At 39.6% G+C, this 18,252-nt stretch overlaps 1 protein-coding gene across 2 annotated transcripts; it reads right to left on the bottom strand.

Annotated features, from left to right (window-relative positions):
• Window positions 1–2,469: 2,469 nt before the first annotated feature.
• pan2 (poly(A) specific ribonuclease subunit PAN2) lies at window positions 2,470–17,569 on the bottom strand. 2 transcript variants are annotated; one of them, XM_085260880.1, is made up of 26 exons: window positions 17,290–17,569; window positions 16,279–16,584; window positions 16,026–16,195; window positions 15,637–15,757; window positions 15,448–15,525; window positions 15,091–15,361; window positions 13,867–14,212; window positions 12,725–12,821; window positions 12,439–12,558; window positions 12,189–12,308; window positions 11,967–12,095; window positions 11,619–11,818; window positions 10,834–10,982; window positions 10,392–10,498; window positions 10,201–10,299; window positions 10,024–10,106; window positions 9,296–9,440; window positions 7,879–8,016; window positions 7,727–7,786; window positions 7,535–7,625; window positions 7,302–7,459; window positions 4,902–5,045; window positions 4,647–4,826; window positions 4,433–4,526; window positions 3,646–3,837; window positions 2,470–3,517 (listed from the first exon to the last, which is right to left on the bottom strand). In XM_085260880.1, exons 2-26 carry the CDS (start codon window positions 16,564–16,566, stop codon window positions 3,483–3,485), a joined length of 3,615 nt encoding a protein of 1,204 aa, XP_085117006.1. In that variant the 5' UTR covers window positions 16,567–16,584; window positions 17,290–17,569; the 3' UTR covers window positions 2,470–3,482. The 2 variants fall into 2 exon arrangements, with proteins under 2 accessions (XP_085117006.1, XP_085117004.1); XM_085260878.1 differs by having other exon boundaries at window positions 2,471–3,517; window positions 3,634–3,837; window positions 17,290–17,568.
• Window positions 17,570–18,252: the final 683 nt, after the last annotated feature.

The raw sequence follows: 18,252 nt of genomic DNA, 5'->3' as shown, positions 1-18,252 counted from the left end.
ATTACTAGTTAACGTTAAAGAGATGGTTGGCTCAAAAGAGCTCTGACTTTTTGTCAGCTATGCTAACAGGACCGTCCTTTCCCCAACAGAATCCGGTTCACAGTGATGAGCAAGCCTCCAGAGGAAGAGGAGCAGGAGAGGGAGTGTGAGGATGTGAGCGTGGCCTCCCTGAGGATCCCTGACATCCTTTAGAAACGGCGAGACATGACGGAGGAGCGTTTGAACGGTCAGCACGCACCAAAAAGATAACTACTTACTGATCAATCGGTAATCTGTGGCTGGTTTAAAAGAAGCTGCAGCAGGAGTTTGTGTAGTCTCAGCCGTGTTTCAGCTTTTAGTTCATGCTTAACATCAGGAGCTTGTCATCAGTGATGTAAACAAAGTAAACAAAGGTCAGCGATTAGCTAATGAACCTTCTAACGATGGCGTCAGTGAGCAAACAGACATCAGGTGCACCTGAATGCACGTGATGTCCTCTGCTTTTGCGGGTTCACAGATGTTTCTGCAAAAAGCCTGGAAGACAAAACTGAGACATGAACACACTGCAGGTCCGCCTCAGATTTAGACCTGCAGCCGTGTGTGTGTTTTAAACCTGTGAATAAAGAGGACTGTTCTGAAGTCTGGTGTGAGTCTGTGGCTCTGTAAATATAATTTATCATTCGTTCTGAGTTTCAGCAGCTTCACACTCTTCTGTAGTTTTGCGGTTTGTGCGTGGGAAATAAAACGTGCCTTAAATTTTATCTTTCCTGTACAAACATTTATATTTTGTGCTCTAACAAAGAGAACATGTGTCTGCAAGTGTGGCTTAGAAATAAATAAATAAATCATCATGTTTCTATTTTTGTCACTGGCTGTCATTTATGGATTTCAAATATTATTATTGTTATTTTATTTTTTGTGTTCACAAGTTTCCCCGTACTCACACGGGGCGTGTGAGTGTGTGTATGACGTTGAAAAAATAAACTCACTCACAAAACGGTGTCTAATTTATACTATATTAGGGGGAAAAGACAGTTTGGAAATTTATGACAAATATCTGTAAAATTCTTTTGGAAAGTCTAAACATTTTAAGTCAAGGAGTAAGATCTATGTATTTTATTTTCAAGGTTATAATGGAAAAATGTAGACATTTGAACTGCTAGTAGAAATAATTAGTAAATATAGTTTTATAGAACACCCACAAATTAAGGCTGACAACAAGCTACAAGCTCATCTGCTGCTCACTGCGAGAATAGTGTGCAGGGACCATCTACAAAGTGCAACACCCAAATATGTAAAACATGCATATTCAGCAATAACCATGGTGCCTTGTAGTGTTACCACTGCACTGGGGTTTTCAGACTAAAAAGTCTGAATTTTACCTCACTTTCCTTAGCCCGGCCCATGGCTTCAGCTGCAACATAAAAGTGACTGGGGAATTTCAAGATGTACATCATAGACCTTTCTTATGCTACAAACCGCAGGTCCTTTTAAAAGATGCCAAACGGCTCTTAAAGAATGAGGAAATTTTGAGAAAATGTCCTACAATCCTTTGGCATTCAATAAATCCATATTTTAAAACACCCCTGTGGAAACGTTAAGAGTTCACAGATTGTCCAGCAGGGGGCACCGTTACATTTAAATGTGATTTAGAGCGCTTCACCAATCAAAACGGAGTTTTTCCAAGCAGGTCGCTGCTGGGATCTGATCACCGCCTGACTGGGTCAGGCCATGTAATGTTTAAAAACCTGCCCTTCTTCAAGAGATGTTTTATCTACAATTATAGCAATCTATAATTTTTTTCTTTTCCTTTTTAATGACATCGGACCCATGATTTTATACGAGCGATCTTTATGACGCACATTTCCACGAAATTAAAGTTAAGCTATATATGTCTAAGTAAGTGACTCGCGGTCGTCTTTAAAGCTCCAGAAGCCACTTATCAGTAAAATTATTCTTGGTTTGGGTGGTGCTCCTTCCCCGTGTTTTGTTTGTTTTGGAGGCGACTGTTGTTGTGATTTGGCACTGAAAAAATAAAATAGAATTGAATTTAATGTAACAGCAAAAACAATCTACAAATCAGTTTTCCAGTAACTGCTGTTAAAATATTTGATGCTTCCAGGTCTTGGTTTGTTTAAAAAACGAGAAGTTTAGAGGGAAGATGTTTCTGTAGTAGATCAGCTAACACAACACACGTCTGAAACTTGAAAAGGAGTCCAACTAGACAGGGTACCCTTTTTGTTTTTTTCTGCATGAGGGAACAAAGGCAATGAAACTTCACTTTATTTAAATCACAACTAATTCTGACAAATCCAGACAAAAAGGTGGAGGGGCCAGATGTGATGTAATGTAGTTTTAGCTTATTGGTATTGACTAACTTCAGTGATCCATTGTGTTTGGAAATGCTCTCTGGTCACAGTTGCATTTGAATACATTTTTTCATACTTTAGCAGAACAAACTGTACTAAAACAGGAAAAGAAAAAATAGTTCTGCATTGAGATTTGTAAGAAATCATTTAAATTATTTTCCAGAAGTTACCTGGAAAATTAACAATGATAGCAGATTTCACAGAAGGATAGGGAAAAGACCAAACTAAAGTCATTGTTAGATGTAAATAGATTTCTCTGAACAGTCACAGAGTTTGGGTTATTCGATTTTAATCAAGATTGACAAGTATTCATGTACCGTAATTCCCGGACTACAGAGCGCACCTGATTAAAAGCCGCATGCTCTAATTTTAGAAAGAAAATCAATTTCATACTTGTACAGGCCGCACCGGATTTTAATTCACTTGTAATAAAAGATATTTACACAGAAATATTACATGTGAGGATTTTTAAAGTTTAATTTAATCCGTAAGGTAACATAAACGTTATGGTAACATACAAAAATACATACTGCAAATGCTTTTTTTCCTCGAACAGCGCCTGTAACACGGCTACCTTTAAGTATACGTACGTATCAGTAACACACAAATTACGTTTCTTATGGTTTTTTTACGGAACAGTGCACAAACAACATTAAAACATCTCTTAACAACCGGTAAAAATATATACCGTATATATACACTACTTATCAATTTTATTGGTCTACTGTTACCAGGCAAAATGTTTTTGGCCACATGAAAAAAAAAAAATGCATTAGCCGCATGTCAGTATAAGCCGCAGTGTTCACAAGTAGCGGCTTATGACCCGAAAACTACGGTACATTTCCCACTTCCCGGTATAAAAAAAGCATCTTACACGCTCAGGATGCGTTCGTTTACAGCAACAAAAATCTTTTTTATTTAATGTTTCAAAAAGATAAAATACAAACCAATTTTTTTGAAAACCTTTGACCTAAAAAGCCCAAATTTATTCATGACTAAAAATGATCAGTCACTGACTCAGTCTGTTTACAGATGCAGACATACCTGCATGAAAACTGTACACAAAGCAAACGAGTATAAAATGTGACACATCTGAAGAAAATAAGCAAGAGAATCTCCCGGTCACGGTGTTGCTCACAGCCCCATCACAGAGGGAAACACAGCAGCACCTGTGGAAGGAAGGAGAGTGCATTCAATCCATTCACAATGTCTCTCATTAACCCCTGTCATCTAAACTCACACGACGTCAAAATCAGTCTGCGTCTACTTCAGCGCAGTCTCGTACTTTTTGGGCTACCTTGACCATCTCCTGTGTCCGATTCCGGGACTTTCCAGTCCAGTTGGCGCCCTTTTTCATAGAGTCCCTTAAGGACCTTCCTCACTTCATCATTCCCGCCGCCATGACTCAGCTCCAGGTACTTCCTGTACAGCTGCAGGGCAGTGCGTGCATCCTCTATGCTGTCATGGGTTTCCCCCTGGATGTTGAGGTCTGTGGACATCAAGAAGAAAACAATCAGAAATGAGTTAAGGTAAACTGTTATCTTCAGATTTCAGAAGAGAATTACATTTATTGATAACGAGTGAAATAAAATGATTATCTTTATACATTTTTAAGTGTTTCAGCTTGAAATGTGTCTATAACCTTGACAGAAAGGTCTCCGACACTCATACATCAGTGTACTGTAATCTGCTACCATCTGGGATTTTTTTACACTGTGTGTATGTTGGAAGTTGTGATTTTATTTATTAATTTATTAATTTTTTGATTGGTTGGTTTAAGACTTCAAGATTTAAAGGAAAACTCACACATATTTGAATTAGTTAATTTAATTAAATAAAAAGTACAGGATTATTTTTTGAGGCATTCATCTGTATGTCTGAAGATCATTGAATGCAAAGACTTTAATGCTGTACATAGACGTGAGTTGCAGGTAAGGCTCATGGGCTTTTGTAGAAAATGCTAATGTCAGCTGGTCCCTTGCACCACGGCATCGCCAAATGTGTTAACTACTAACCTTTGTTTTTTGTACATTTTTTGATTTGTTTGTTTTTACAGTAAGCTCTATATTTTAACCTTGACTTACCGAGAAAATACCAGGCAAGAAATCTAAGAGAAATCATCCTCTTGCGGGGCAAATGGAAGAGATGGACAGTATCAACAACTTGATCTTTTGGAACCTTAAAAAACAAAAGAAAAACCTTAAAAATCACATCTAATCACTCTAAAAGTTGTGAGATGACTAAATTTGACTTTACTGAGCTCTAAATTATACACACTAGTTTATAGCAACAACATACCAGTAAGTTGATGACACGAAAATCTTTCTGTAGGCCGTGACCTACAAAGCGAACTCCTGTGTCAATGAGGAAGCGCAACTTTAGGTAGGTTGACTTCAGAGTGGTCAGATGCTTAGACGATATTTTGGCATCCAGGTCTCCAGGTTTGATGCCAGAGTATTGTGTCAAATAGTCGACCACCTGGAAGAACAAATTGACCAGTTAGCAGGTGGATCCTTTAAACATTATGTAATCATACTCTCTGCAGCTTCTCACCTGCTCCTGAGTGGAGATGTAGTCATCGATGAAGGGGACCCCCTCGTTGGGCCCCTGACCCCTCACACAGGTGATCCTGGCCACAGACATCTGACTGGGCTTAATGGTTGATTTGGTGCCATCACTGCGTAGCTCTGCTTCTTCCTGCAGACGCACACATTAAAGAGTTGGGTTTAATAACAACAAGATTACTTTAGAAAGACTCCAGGTTGTCAGTGGACTCGAACCCAGTACCTTTTCACGATAATACATCAGCTTTTTACTGCTTATGGGTAAAAAGCATTCCATTTAACACAGTCTAACCTAGGAGAGCACAGATTACTAACCTTATTAACTGGACACCTGGATTAGTTTCATGAGTTAACCATTATGACCAGTCTGTTGTGACAAAGAGCTCCCTGTAAATGTCTATAATATTTTTTTATCATGAAAGATTATGTCTTCCCACCTTCTTCTTCAATCGGCAGGCTTTAGGGGTCACCTCCATCTCACCCTACCCATAACACCCACCATGTCTTCCTTCACTACATCCATAAACCACCTCTGTGGCCTTCCTCTTTTCCACCAGGCTGTCCAATATATCCACCATCCCTCCTCTGCACATGTCCAAACCACCTCAGTCTTGCCTGTCTAACTTTGTCGTGGCTGAGCAGCCCCTCTGATGAACTCATTTCTAATCCTATTCTTTCTGTAACACTTTTTCCTCATAACCAGGTCATCAGCTACAGGTAATACTTAATATTTAGTGTTATAGATTTCAACCTGGAAGCAATTTTTTTTTTAGTTATTTGGTTTAACATAAGACGATACAAATCATAATCAGATCATGATTAAAAAGGGCCTGATGTCTCCAGGTCACTGTAAATTTCCATGTCATGGAGATTTGTGTAGACTTTATTGTCAGCTTTTCGCAGGTAAACAACTCCAAACAAAAACTTCAAAGAGTACACTGCGCTTTGAAGTCACACTGCTACAGGAAAAGCAGAAGTGGTTTAATCCCATGGATTCCTCTTTATTATCAAAGTGTTTACACTAACCACAAAACAATGTGACAAATATCTGGCAATTTCACTCCTTTGAAATCCCACACAATATATTATTTTCAGTTTCAAGTTAACACCAGTGCATTATGGTTAGAATAGTTCTCCTTTAAGATGGGGAATGTTGTAATGGAGTGGGTGGATAAAACTTGAATGGGTTTTGAATTAAATTCATCCAAAATCAGAAAAAAAATTCAAAGCCACACAAAGCAGAAGTATGCGGAATGAAGAGGAAGGATCTTTTAATACGGTAAAGCAAGCAACGACAACCCGATTAATGTGGTTACAAGTGTTTTACAGGGTAATGTATTCACACTAGGGCTGCCACAAACGATTATTTTGATAGTCGACTAGTCACCGATTATTTTTGCGATTAGTCGACTAATCAGATCATCATCCATTAGACGTAAAACTACAGCTTATTGCACCAGCAGCATCTGCTTTTATATAACTATCATTAGCTTACAGCTTTAAGTGTGTAAGGTCTGTGCTAACTAAAAATAAAGACAAGATGATAGTTTATTAAATTTTAATGAAATTTGCAGATTGTTTCGGTGAAGTTTAATAAACTCCTTGCTATCTAAAATATAACAGGACACTGGAGTATATTCTGGAGCATCTCACACTTCTGATAATCAGCTGTCTGCTTGAAGTTTATTCAGCTGTGTAAAAACTATAACTTTAATCTCAGACAAACTGATTTACTCAGGAACAAATAAAATACTAAAAAAAAAGCCAAACAATAACATTTTAAGTTATCTAAGTGACTCATATATATTTAACCTGAGTAGCGAAAGACGGCGGTGGGTTTGAAAACGATTTGCGGGGAGTCCGGTGTTCTCACAGCGCTAGTGAGCCTAGCCCCCGGCTCGCTAACGAGCTAGTGGGTAACAGACGTCTCTGAAAACGTCGGAGCGCTTTTGAAAATATGTGGTGTCCTGGTAAACTGAGCAGATATTTGAGGTTTACACAGCTACATTCTCACCTGAAAATATGTTAAACGTTTATTTTGTGACCCAGAAAGAATAATAAGAGTAATATTAAAACTAACTAGCTGCCGCCATTGTTGGAAACTGAGCTGGGCTGCGCTATGAATTCTGGGACACAGCTGCTGCTTCTTCTTCTTCTTCTTCTTCGGGGTTTAACGGTAGCTGACATCCTTGTACATGCAATGCTGCCATCTTCTGTTTCAGTCCGTTATTACACTCTTAAATCCTGCCACTTATTCCTCTTACAAAGCTTCAAACGACGCGTCGACTATTAAATCAGTCGTCGACGATTTTGATAGTCGACGTAATCGTGACTAGTCGACAAATCGTGGCAGCCCTACTTCACACAGTGGTATTGTGGTTAGAGTTACCTGATTGAGTGTTACAAACTCAGCGTCCAGCCCCACCAGATCACCAGCCTGCGGCATCTCACTGACCATGAGAGGGATAAAAGTGGCATGTGTCTTCCTCTGCTTCCGAGCCAGTGACGCCTCTGTGAGCAGCACGCTAGCATCTATGGGATTTTTAACTGAGGCAAACAGCAGAGCATGAGCAGTTAGATCAATAAAAAGAAAACCTTCAGATTTATTATGCTGAAACTTACTGCGGAGGTCGTATTTGGTGTGGTAGTTTCTCTTAGCGTAATACAGAATGGCTGGCACTTTCCAGCTCACATCAAACTGTGCAGCCTCAGTCTGAAAACAAAAACAATAAATCAACAGATAAAATAATAAATAGCTTTAGGTGACTGCACACGTTTACATTAGCAAAAATAAATAAGCAGTAAAATCCTTACTTTATCAATCGGTTCAATGAGGAAGTCATTGAAAAGGTACCACTGCTGGTGTGTGACTCCCTGAAATAATAAAATCATTTTAAATGTTAAAAATGTAACTTTTCAAAGTGAGTTTATCTCAGACTGCAATTTCTTATCTAAGACTAACGCACCTCTTTTCTTTGATGGTAGGTCTCACCCACTTTAATGTGTGCAACCAGATTACCACCCGTGCGAGCATCCAGGATGTGCGGCACCGTGACCACCAAGTCATACAGAGAAGCTCCCTCCGCCTCTTCAGCAGCACTTAACTAGTAACAGATAAAGTACGAGATAAAGAGAAGATAAACTTTTTTTTTTAACCACATGCTGTTACAGCAGCCAAAACAGTACACCCAATTTAAGATAAATAACCGTTAAAATAGAATATCTCAGTAACTCAAACTCTAATCTTTCTGTTTTTGTTTAAAAAAAACCAAAACAGAAAGGAGCACAAATGAACAGAAAAAAAAATGAAGTAAAATAAATACAGGGGTTAGAGATCTAAAACTCTTAAGTTAAAGACAATAATGGTTTAAAATTATCTAAAAATTGAAATAAAATATAGCTAAATGCTATATATAAAAAATAATAATATGGCAGCAGGTTATTCCAGAGATTTTCCCCTAATACTCTCCAGTTACTCCTGAAGTCCCCAGATGGGAGAGCAGGCCAGATGAGATATATAATGTTTTCAATGGTTTCTGAGACATCCCGGACTACACCCATTCACCTCAACTAACACTTTTGGTAATAACCATAGGTGACTTGGAGGTGCTTATACCAGCTGTTTCCCACTTGACTGCAAACCACACCAGTACATGCTAACAGTCTCACTCAGATGAAGCCCGCAGAACCAAAAAAAAGGGATGCTATTCTGAGCTTCCCAAAGCAGATACCCACCCCAGCTACATCTGCACTAATTCAGGTTTCTTCCACACCAGTGAGGGAACATTCCACATCCCAATGAACAGACAGTGATGCTTCGAGTCAACATATCCAAGCCCCTGTCTTTTCTTGATACCTTGATACCCAGGTCACACTGCACCTGAGCCCAGCGTCTCTCCCTGCATGTGGTGGGTCCATAGAGGGGCAGATCTGTTTACAGGTTTTGCCCCGCTCAGTGCCCGGCAATGTGGATTTTCTACATCTCTCTTAGTCTCTTATCCCTGCCCTGATAGCAGTTAGCCTTGGAACATGAAACAGATCCCTGGATCAAAGGGATGTGCAAATCCCTCTCTCATCAATAAGGTGTCAGTTTGTCAGGGGTTGTAAAAAAACTATATAAAAAGTTACATAATATATAATATAATGAAGTGTGTGTGTACAGTAAAACAAAATAAGAGATATAAATTTAACAAAGAAAGAATAAAGATGTCTTACTAAATGTAATGGGGAAAAAAGTGCAGCAAAGTTGCTCAATAAAACAATGTCTAAGTGTGGCCAGCAGATTTACTGCTCAGGGATACTGCAGTGAGTGGACAGGGAGGAAAATTACAGACTGAAATTATTTCAAATTATTGTTAGCTCAAGAAGCTCTAAAGGCCTCACCTCCTCGGTCTCAGACCACCTGCTGATCTCTAGTCCTTGACTTTTGCTGATGGACATCTTGAGAGTGGCGGGGATCCAGATGTGCCGCAGATCCTCTGTGCGAGTGTCAAAGGTGATGCCCTCCATACCGCAAATCTCCTCCCCACTGCACAAAGTTTAAAGTGTAAAGTTCAACAACATATTTAATCACAATTTAAGATAAAGAAGTGCAATTTCAACAGCACATTTCAGTTTTTCTCCATGATCAATGTAGAAAATTACAGAAAAAGATCTGATAGCTCAGTGCCAAAAGACTGTCCCATATTTGATGTTTCTTTTTTTCCTACTGAAACTTTTCTGTCATTTAATTGTTTATCCAATCCTCACTACTTTGGTGTAGTATGAATGGACACAGGGGAAGGTCTTTATCGGGAGGAAAAACTATAACACAACAAACACAGTTAAAAGTCCAATAATTTATACCTACCTTCATTTTTCCAAAGTTGTCTACCGGACCAGATTGGAGTCTTTGTCAAGCTCATTCTGGCCCAACTAAGGCCTCCAAACCTTATGTTTGACACCCCTAAGGCTTCTCAAAGTGCTCCTTCCAATGTACAGCTGTGTGTGTGTGTGTGTGTGTGTGTGTGTGTGTGTGTGTGTGTGTGTGTGTGTGTGTGTGTGTGTGTGTGTGTGTGTGTGTGTGTGAGAGACTATTTCTTTAAAATGAAAAGGGGTCTTACTCTACTTACTCTAAGCACCACTCAGTGGGCATGGGAGGTGGTTCTTTAGGTTTTGCTGGTTTCTCTTTCTGCTTGGCTTTATTGAAAGCATACTATAAAAAACATTCATATAATTAATAACAAGTTGAAGAAGACCATCTTGGTTTTAATTTTTATCTTTTTAATGACAGAATCAATGTCGCTTACCTCGGCCTGAACCTTCCAGAATTCAGCCTCTTTAGCACTGTTCACCTCACAGTTTATCACCAAAACATCTGGTAGACATCGAATGTTTCGTGTCTGCACCTACAGTGTAACACAAACACACTATCACTCTGCAGCATGGCTAACAATCTGTTATGTATTGACAATATGAGTGAATAAAAGCTGTAACTCACTGTGGGCTGATACTTCTCACAGTTTTCACACCATGCCTGAGTGCTCTGCTCCAGGCAGATGCTTTTCTTCAGGATCTCAGCAAAGTCATACTCCTTTATTGTTTTTTCTGAAAAATATCAGAGTCAAATGAATATACTGGTAACAGATATAGCCTACTGCTCACTCAACATTAAAACTACCCATCTGTAATGGAGGACATTCAAATATTTAAAGCTACAAATACAGAACAATAAAATATAGTAGCTCTGGAAAAGGATATACAGAGGAAGATAATTAAATTTCTAAATACAGGATTAAAAAAACATATATTGGAAACTGATAAGATAAAATTATCATTATTATTATTATTTTTAAATGTAAGCATATGATATATATATACACGTGTAAGAAAGAGGAGATATTATGAGTGTGAAATGCACACCTCAGTGCTCTCAAACTGACCTTGAGTGTTCTGCTCGGGGTAATGCATGGTGAAGAGCAGCGTGAGGGAGGAGCGGACCGTTTCTTTGCCACAGCGACACAAACTACTGTTCTCAACTTCACAACCAAACAGCTTTCCAATGACAGACTCACCAGAGGAGCCCAGACAACTGCAACACAAACACAGAGCAGTCACATTTGTTACGCAGATGTTATCTTTTAAACGGTTTCTACTTTTATAAACAAACTTAATAAGACTGGAAATATGTTCAGTAAGACTGCAGGGCTTTCTAGACTCAGAGCAGTTTTTGCTCTGTGAGTGACTAGCGGTGGGGAAAGAGTAAGGAATCCTGCAAATGATTCACTTTCTCTCAACAGAGGTACAAGTTCCTGTCAAGGTACTCGTCTGATCTTTTATACAGTCTCACGTAACAATAAACTGGATGTTAAATAAATCCAGGTGATATGAGGTGTTTTGTAATGTTACTGTCACTTAATTGTTAGATGTATGTAATTATGTCTGTAATTGTGATGCCTTTTTTGATGTGGTTGTCTTTATCGAACAATCACCACACTCAGAAAGAGAATTTCTCAAAGGATAATGACAACATAACAATTGAACTATTTCCAAGCATTGGTCCCCAGGCACAACACCCATATGTGTGTGCTTTGGCCAAGGCCACAGTGACGGGAAGTGTAAAGTAACCATGTTAAGGATGGAAGAAACACCAGCTCCAGAGGAAACCCACAGACCCAGGGCTCTTTCTCTAAGCAGCCTAGAACACATCCAGACTGATGTATTATACCTGCTGCTAGCACCTCTGTAGGCTTGCGGACCCTCCTGCTCCTGTGTCTCCTGGTGAAGCTGGGTGAGGATGAAACGATTCCAACTTTGGATTAAGCGACCAAGCCTAGCCTTCCCCGTTTGCTCGTCCGAGTCTGAGAGGATCAGGCCCAACGCCGAGGCTTCAGGGATGGTTCGAAATGCTCTGAGGAAGTTACTGGCCTTGAGGAAGATGATAGGAGATGGTACTTTGGGAAAGCTACATAATAAATTATTGTCCAGTTGCAAAGAAATGAGGATTCAATTTAAGGGTTCTGTATTTCCCAAGAGGCTGAATCGTTATTTCAGAGAAATGAATGAAAAAACTTACCTGACATGGATCTCCTCGTGACAAATCTAACATGTGAAAGAGGAAGCCGAGCTCACAGGCCAAACAAAACTCTTTCTGGCACAAATGATTCTGAACAAGGCAGCGAATCGGCTCCAGGAAATATAACACCTAAGACAAAAAACCAGAGAGCAACTCTTGATGATGTCTCATATCAAAAAAATAAATTTTTACCAAACACATTGTAAATCTTCAGTCTCTTACCTGGATCATGCAGTTACAGTAGGCATTGGGAATGTGTGGCTCCAGGCCAGCAAACAAGGTCCTGTTGTAATGTTTGAAGTCAAAGTCCTCCAATCCAAGTTTAGAGTATTTAATTGTGACCTGAAGCAGAACAAAGACATCTTCATCACGTGTTTTGGAAATCTAAATTTACAGTAAAACTTTATAGATTGTGATACGTCAACAATAAATCTCATCTCTATATGAGAACGAGAATGAAATAAAGTCCAACCTTTCTATACTTTTTGGGCACCATGTAAAGATGTGGCTCTTCATCACGTCCTATTGGTGACTCAGGGACCTGGTTGTAATTATCATAATCAGGCTCCACATCTTTAATCTTATAAGGAACCTGAAACCAAAACAGGGACCACAAAAAAATGTTAAATTATGTTAAAAACCATGTGTTTAACTGGTTTTCAACCTTAAAATAGAAGGATTGTTAGGATTTTGTGAAGAAGGACAATTAAAAATCTTTTTTCCCCATTTAAATTAGCATAACCAAGTTCTTCACATGCCTGGTTCCTGGGGCGGGTACGAGGATTTGCTGCGTAACCAATGAAGCCAACAGTTTTCATAGTGCGGAGGATTTCTGGGTCCACCGGAGGGGCTCGTCTGTTTAAAAAAAAAAGAAGAAAAAAACAAAAACCAAAAAAAAAAACCCCACACGTTTTAGATTGTAAAGCAGTTAAGGGGAAAAGGGGGAAGGGGCAGCTACAAGCCATGCTTCTCATTCTGAAGTGCCTTTAATAGTGAAACAGGAGTAAATTAATATATTCGTTCAAAAAAAAAAAAAAAACCAAAAAAAAACTGCATCACAAACTTTACAAAATCTGAACACGAAATCCAACCAATTTCAAGCCATAGTTTACATGTTTTAATTAGTGTCATAAAATATGGCGTGTCTCTGTCCCTTCACATAAAGTGTGTAATATATAGCTTCAAATACAGATGTCATCATTTTCATAGGTAATGTTATCAACTATGACTGCAGAGAAGAGAAATTAACCACTTCCAGATTGTCAAGTAATATGTTTATGGTATGAACAGTTATGTCATGCATGAGATCGTACATCTCCACTGATCCAGCTTCTCTTTCCTGGTTTGGTTTTACCATATAAATTCAGAAAAGCTTGAAAATGTTTGATATTTCTCCACACTGTTTAAAAACTTTTTTTCTTCTTTTTTTTTGGTAAAGAAAAACGATCCTTAAAAAACTGAAGTCAACAATGCTTTACTCTGTCTCTCAATTCTTTCCAACTTCCTTATTCTGTCTGTGGCATCCAGCCCCGAGCCCACAGGTTCCTGATGAAAATGTAAATTTCTTAAAAACACGTCATAAACCTATAGTTTAATTTTCCACCGAGGCTAAATAAATTCCTAAAACAGCTGGGAACTTAAAGTCTTGGCAATAGTGTATTTTTTGGAACCACTTTCTGCCTTTGATGTATTTCTTTGTATTTTGAGAAGTGTGACAGTGTAATGTGGAGTTCGTTTGAGATAAACTATAGTGACCCTGATGAACTTTTAAAGACAAAAACAGTTTGGTTTTCTATCCGAGTTACTTTCCAGAGTGTGTGTTTCAGTTCAGTTTTTGGTGACTTATTTGTTTTTAATTTAAGTACAACAGTTTTGTATATACTGTTAATAATTGTGTTACCTGGGGCTGGGTGTAGCCAGGGCAGTGGGCCAGTCTGACAGCAGAGGCTCAGTGCTCGTCAGCGGCATGGGGATCAGAGAGAGGGGCAGCAGGTCGTGATTCCAGTCCAGCTGAGGCAGTGTGTCCACGAGGCAGGGCAGGGCAAATTCCGTCTCCCGTGAGTAGTCGTTGAATGAAACTTCTGGAGCATCGGACCAAAGGTGCACACATCCCCCTGAATCCCCAAAGGCTAAGGCTTGTTTGCTTGTTGACACGTCAAAACTCATGAGCAACTGGCCCACTGTGTTGACGTGAAAAATATCTGCCATGTTGGCAAGGCCGGTGGGCTCACAGAACTGGCACTGACCTGGAAAAAGAGAGAATACAGGCGGTTATAATGAAGCTAAATGTACCATCCATCCACTCTCTTGCACTTTCAATTCAGGATCACGAGGCAGCGGGGCTGGAGCATATTCCAGCTATCATAGGATGACAGGCTGTCGGACTGTTGCAGGGCCAACACAGAGAGACATACAACCATTTGCACTCACATTCACACCTATGGTCAACTGAGAATCACCAGATAACCTAATGCCACTAACTGCATGTCTTTGAACTGCAGGAGGGAGCCACAGAGAATGCAAACTCTGGCCAGAAGGCGGATTCATATCCAGGACTAGCGCTAACCCCCACATAACCATGTTGCCCGGCTACATGTACCAGTTTTTGGAAGCATAAGAGACTGCGGTAAACTACTTATCAGATGTCAGTTTTGTTATTGACTTTCCTAATGATAATATATAAAAACTAAATGATGACTCCTATCATCAAAGTGTTCTGCTTTAGCTCTTAAAACCATACAAGACCAGAAAACTACAGTCATTGCATGAGGTCCTGTGCAACAGCTGGAAAGAGGAACAAACACATCAGGAATGCCACAACAGCTCTTGCTGGCCTCACTGTACAGCATTAAAATGAAAATAATTGTGTACATTGCTTGTGTCATGAGCACACTCTTCTATAGCACTAAGAGCTGGACAACATACTCCAGGTGGGAAAAAGACTCAACCCCTTTTCACTTATGATACCATAGTTACAAAGAGAAAAAAATACATTTGACTGTAATGACGAAATTTCGTCTTGGTATTTCTTGGTATTTCACTTGTGTTGACCAAACAAACCAAGGAAACTAACAAGCAATCAGACTAAAGAACTCTAAAATTGACTAGACTCTTTAGTTCATACCTGTCTGTGAGAGGATTGCAAGCCGTGACGTGTAGGTAGGAATGAAGCGCAAGAAGAGGGGATCCACATGCACCTGAAGGGGGGTTACAGCACGCATCATGCGGAGGTCATACACCATGAGGAAACGGTCACATGCCAACCCATTCAGGCCTCGGCTGGAGAATCCACATGCAGCCAGAAGGTTTCCGTGAACATCAAAGTCTGACAAGCTGCCAGAAAATGCGTCAAACTCATGCTCCATCTTAAAGGTACGCAAGTCACGAAGGGTCACCTGTTTTGAACGGAGGGTAAATGTGAGAGTCATGTAAAACAAACAAATATATTTTTTCAAAACTGATATAATCATATGAGACTTACTTTGCCAGAAGTGTGTCCACAGAAGAAGAAACGATTGGTCTGACGCATTATTGCCACTCCAGGTACCTCCACTGTGAACTGGAAGTACAACCAAAACAGCAGACAGTCAGACACTCGCTGTGAAGTGCTATGTTGTGCCAGTGGTCTATGCTTATATCAGGCTTGATAAATGCAAGCCTGATGTCTTACTTTTTGAGTTTCTTGGACTGTATTCAGGTCAACTTCAGCCACATAGTTTTGCAATCCACCCATGAGCAGCGTGTTGTTATCAGTCATGAGGAGGCTGTGCATATCAGCTCCTTCCTCCATCCTGCAAAGCACCAAAAATGGCCATTAATTCCATAACCGTAAAAATATTTTCATATCTCCATGTCATATACAATCACTATGAGCACAAAAACATAGAGGAAAAACACACCCCTATTTAAGATAGGTAGGATTCACAATAATATCTACTGACAGTGTTTCTTCTGTATTTTTGCAGAAAACTTCACCAGGACACTTAATGTTGTATTTTCTCTAATTTCTCACCAATATTGTGCAACATATCAACAATCAATGTAAAAGTAAACTCTTACGGATAATCAAACATGACGAGACCTCCACGAGTGTAACATCTCAGGTTGCATTTAGAGAGGACCAGCACGCCTGTTTCCAAACTCTGAATATGTCGGATGTCATCGGTTGCGTGGACTTGGAAAGAAGAGTAGCGTGCCATTGTTGGTCCAAAGAATGATGTTACATGACCCTTAATAGAACACAAAAAAGGAATATTACAAAGTGTAACGGCTGACGAAACGATCTGTCCTCCAATATAATTCTGGTTCTCACTCTGTGGTTTCCCATCCAGAGCATTTCCTCCTGCAGGTCAAAATGTGTTGCAGTGACAGGGATGCCAACTTCTGAAACTACACTGTGCAGCTCAGAAAAGATCCCCTCCATCAGGTGTACAGGCTCCGGGACGGTCACAGCCTGTCCCTCTGGGTATAGCTCCACACCCTGGAGTAGTTTTGGGTTTAGGTGTGGGTCCATGGAGGGTTCCAGGCCTGCATCTAGAGTTCCATGAAGGCTGGCTGAGTATTCACCCATCCCAGGGTCAAGACCGTCAAAGTTCATCATGGATTCAGTTAAATCAACCTAAAGAGAAACGCCAACGCATGTTAATAGTGACACCGGGGTCATGTTAAGGTGTTGGATTGGAACCAGTTTGTCTTTGTATTTTTGTTGCTGGGTCTGAAGTGCTCTAATGTTAGGATGTTAGGCTTGGAGAAGGTTCTTTCGAGTTTTTCCTTTTCCAAGACGGTAGTCTTGTTTTATTTCTTTTTGGTTAAAATCTGAGGTTGTTTCTTTGACTTAACACTGACTTAATATCCCATCATACTTTTAGAGTTGGAGAAGGAATTCGGATGAGAGGTGAAACATCTTAAAAAACCTAAGAAGAAGTCCAGTAGTCCTAAAAGCAGGCGCTACTACAATGACCTGGATTACTGAGAATCTGCAAAAACATCCTGCAGCTTTGATGCTAGCTTTGACGTAGCTTTAGAGTTCGCGTTTGTAAGCTAACAGGGGGAAAGACCCGAAAGACGATTCTCTGGTATCCATTTCTAAAACATAAATAGGGTAGATAATCTAAAAAGTAAAATAAAATATCTCACACACAAGAGTATTGTCTAATTCAGCCGTGTTTGAACGCTGTTTGTGTCCTGTATCTAAATTAGCTAATGTTAGCAGCGTTGTGGCTAACCTGAATTGTTCATGCTAAACTGTACGATACCTGTAATACTAAACAGGCCCACCCATTTCTTAAACTTAAAAATATACCGATTTAAGGTAATCACCTACCTAAGCCTGAACTGCAAAGGTGTCCATGCTCACACTTCATTCACAACAACAAACACACGGATACTGGAAAACGTTTCCGGGGCACCTCTGGTGCGTTTAGGAACCGCGCTGGAGCGTAGGCTTCCGTTGTTATGCCAGACGCACATTTCATTTTAAGAGTACAGTAGGCCTATTCATTAAGTCTTTAAGTTGATTTAGCTAGTCATTCAGTAAAACACTAGTAAATTATCTTATTAATCATAGTTCATAGTTTATGTTTTTCACTGACAAAAACACAAGCACATGAGATTTATAGGTCCTTTTGGAGTTGTTTTCAAACATCTCAGTTATCTTGACAGCTAACTTGACAGCGCTAAAAATATATATATTAATCTAATACTAACATCAATTATTCTCTTTGTATGGCTAGCTCTCTAACCCTAGCGCCGCATGATACGTGAATGCACCGTGAACTCCCGTGTGTGTTTGTGAGTTCCTGAGTTCGACTCAGGTCGGGTTCCTTTTATATAGAGTTTGCGTGTTTTCTTTGAGGGTACTCCGGCTTCTTCCCACGGTGATAAGACATCCAATTAGCGGGGTTAGACTAACTGATTGATTCTAAATTTCTCATAGCTGTGAATGTTGGGTTACTATGGTCACTATGGTAACTGCGAAAACGCTCCATCAGATTAAGGTATGCCAGAGTTCAAGGGAAATTTTAAAATTACGCATTGTTTATTTCATCATCAGAAAGGTGACAATTAAAAGGTTTTTTTTCTCTATACTCAAATTTCCATGCCATCATGGGTGTAATGACAATTCAGGCTAATTTTATATCATAAGGTCATGAACAAACATTAACAAACAAAGCCAGTCAAAGCCAGTAGCTGTATTGCATGAGGCATTTCTGGAAATATGAACATATTGAAGTCAATGAAAGTGTTAACATCATGTTTTGGTTGTTTTTCGTTGGGATTTGCCAGT

This window comes from Mchenga conophoros, linkage group LG20, assembly GCF_057382185.1.
Source record: "Mchenga conophoros isolate Kocher_MC1m ecotype Shallow Benthic linkage group LG20, M_conophoros_male_GT1.1, whole genome shotgun sequence".
NCBI classification, from domain to species: Eukaryota; Metazoa; Chordata; class Actinopteri; order Cichliformes; family Cichlidae; genus Mchenga; species Mchenga conophoros.
Note: the sequence above shows the minus strand (reverse complement) of the source record. Positions and strands in the feature narration are given on the sequence as shown.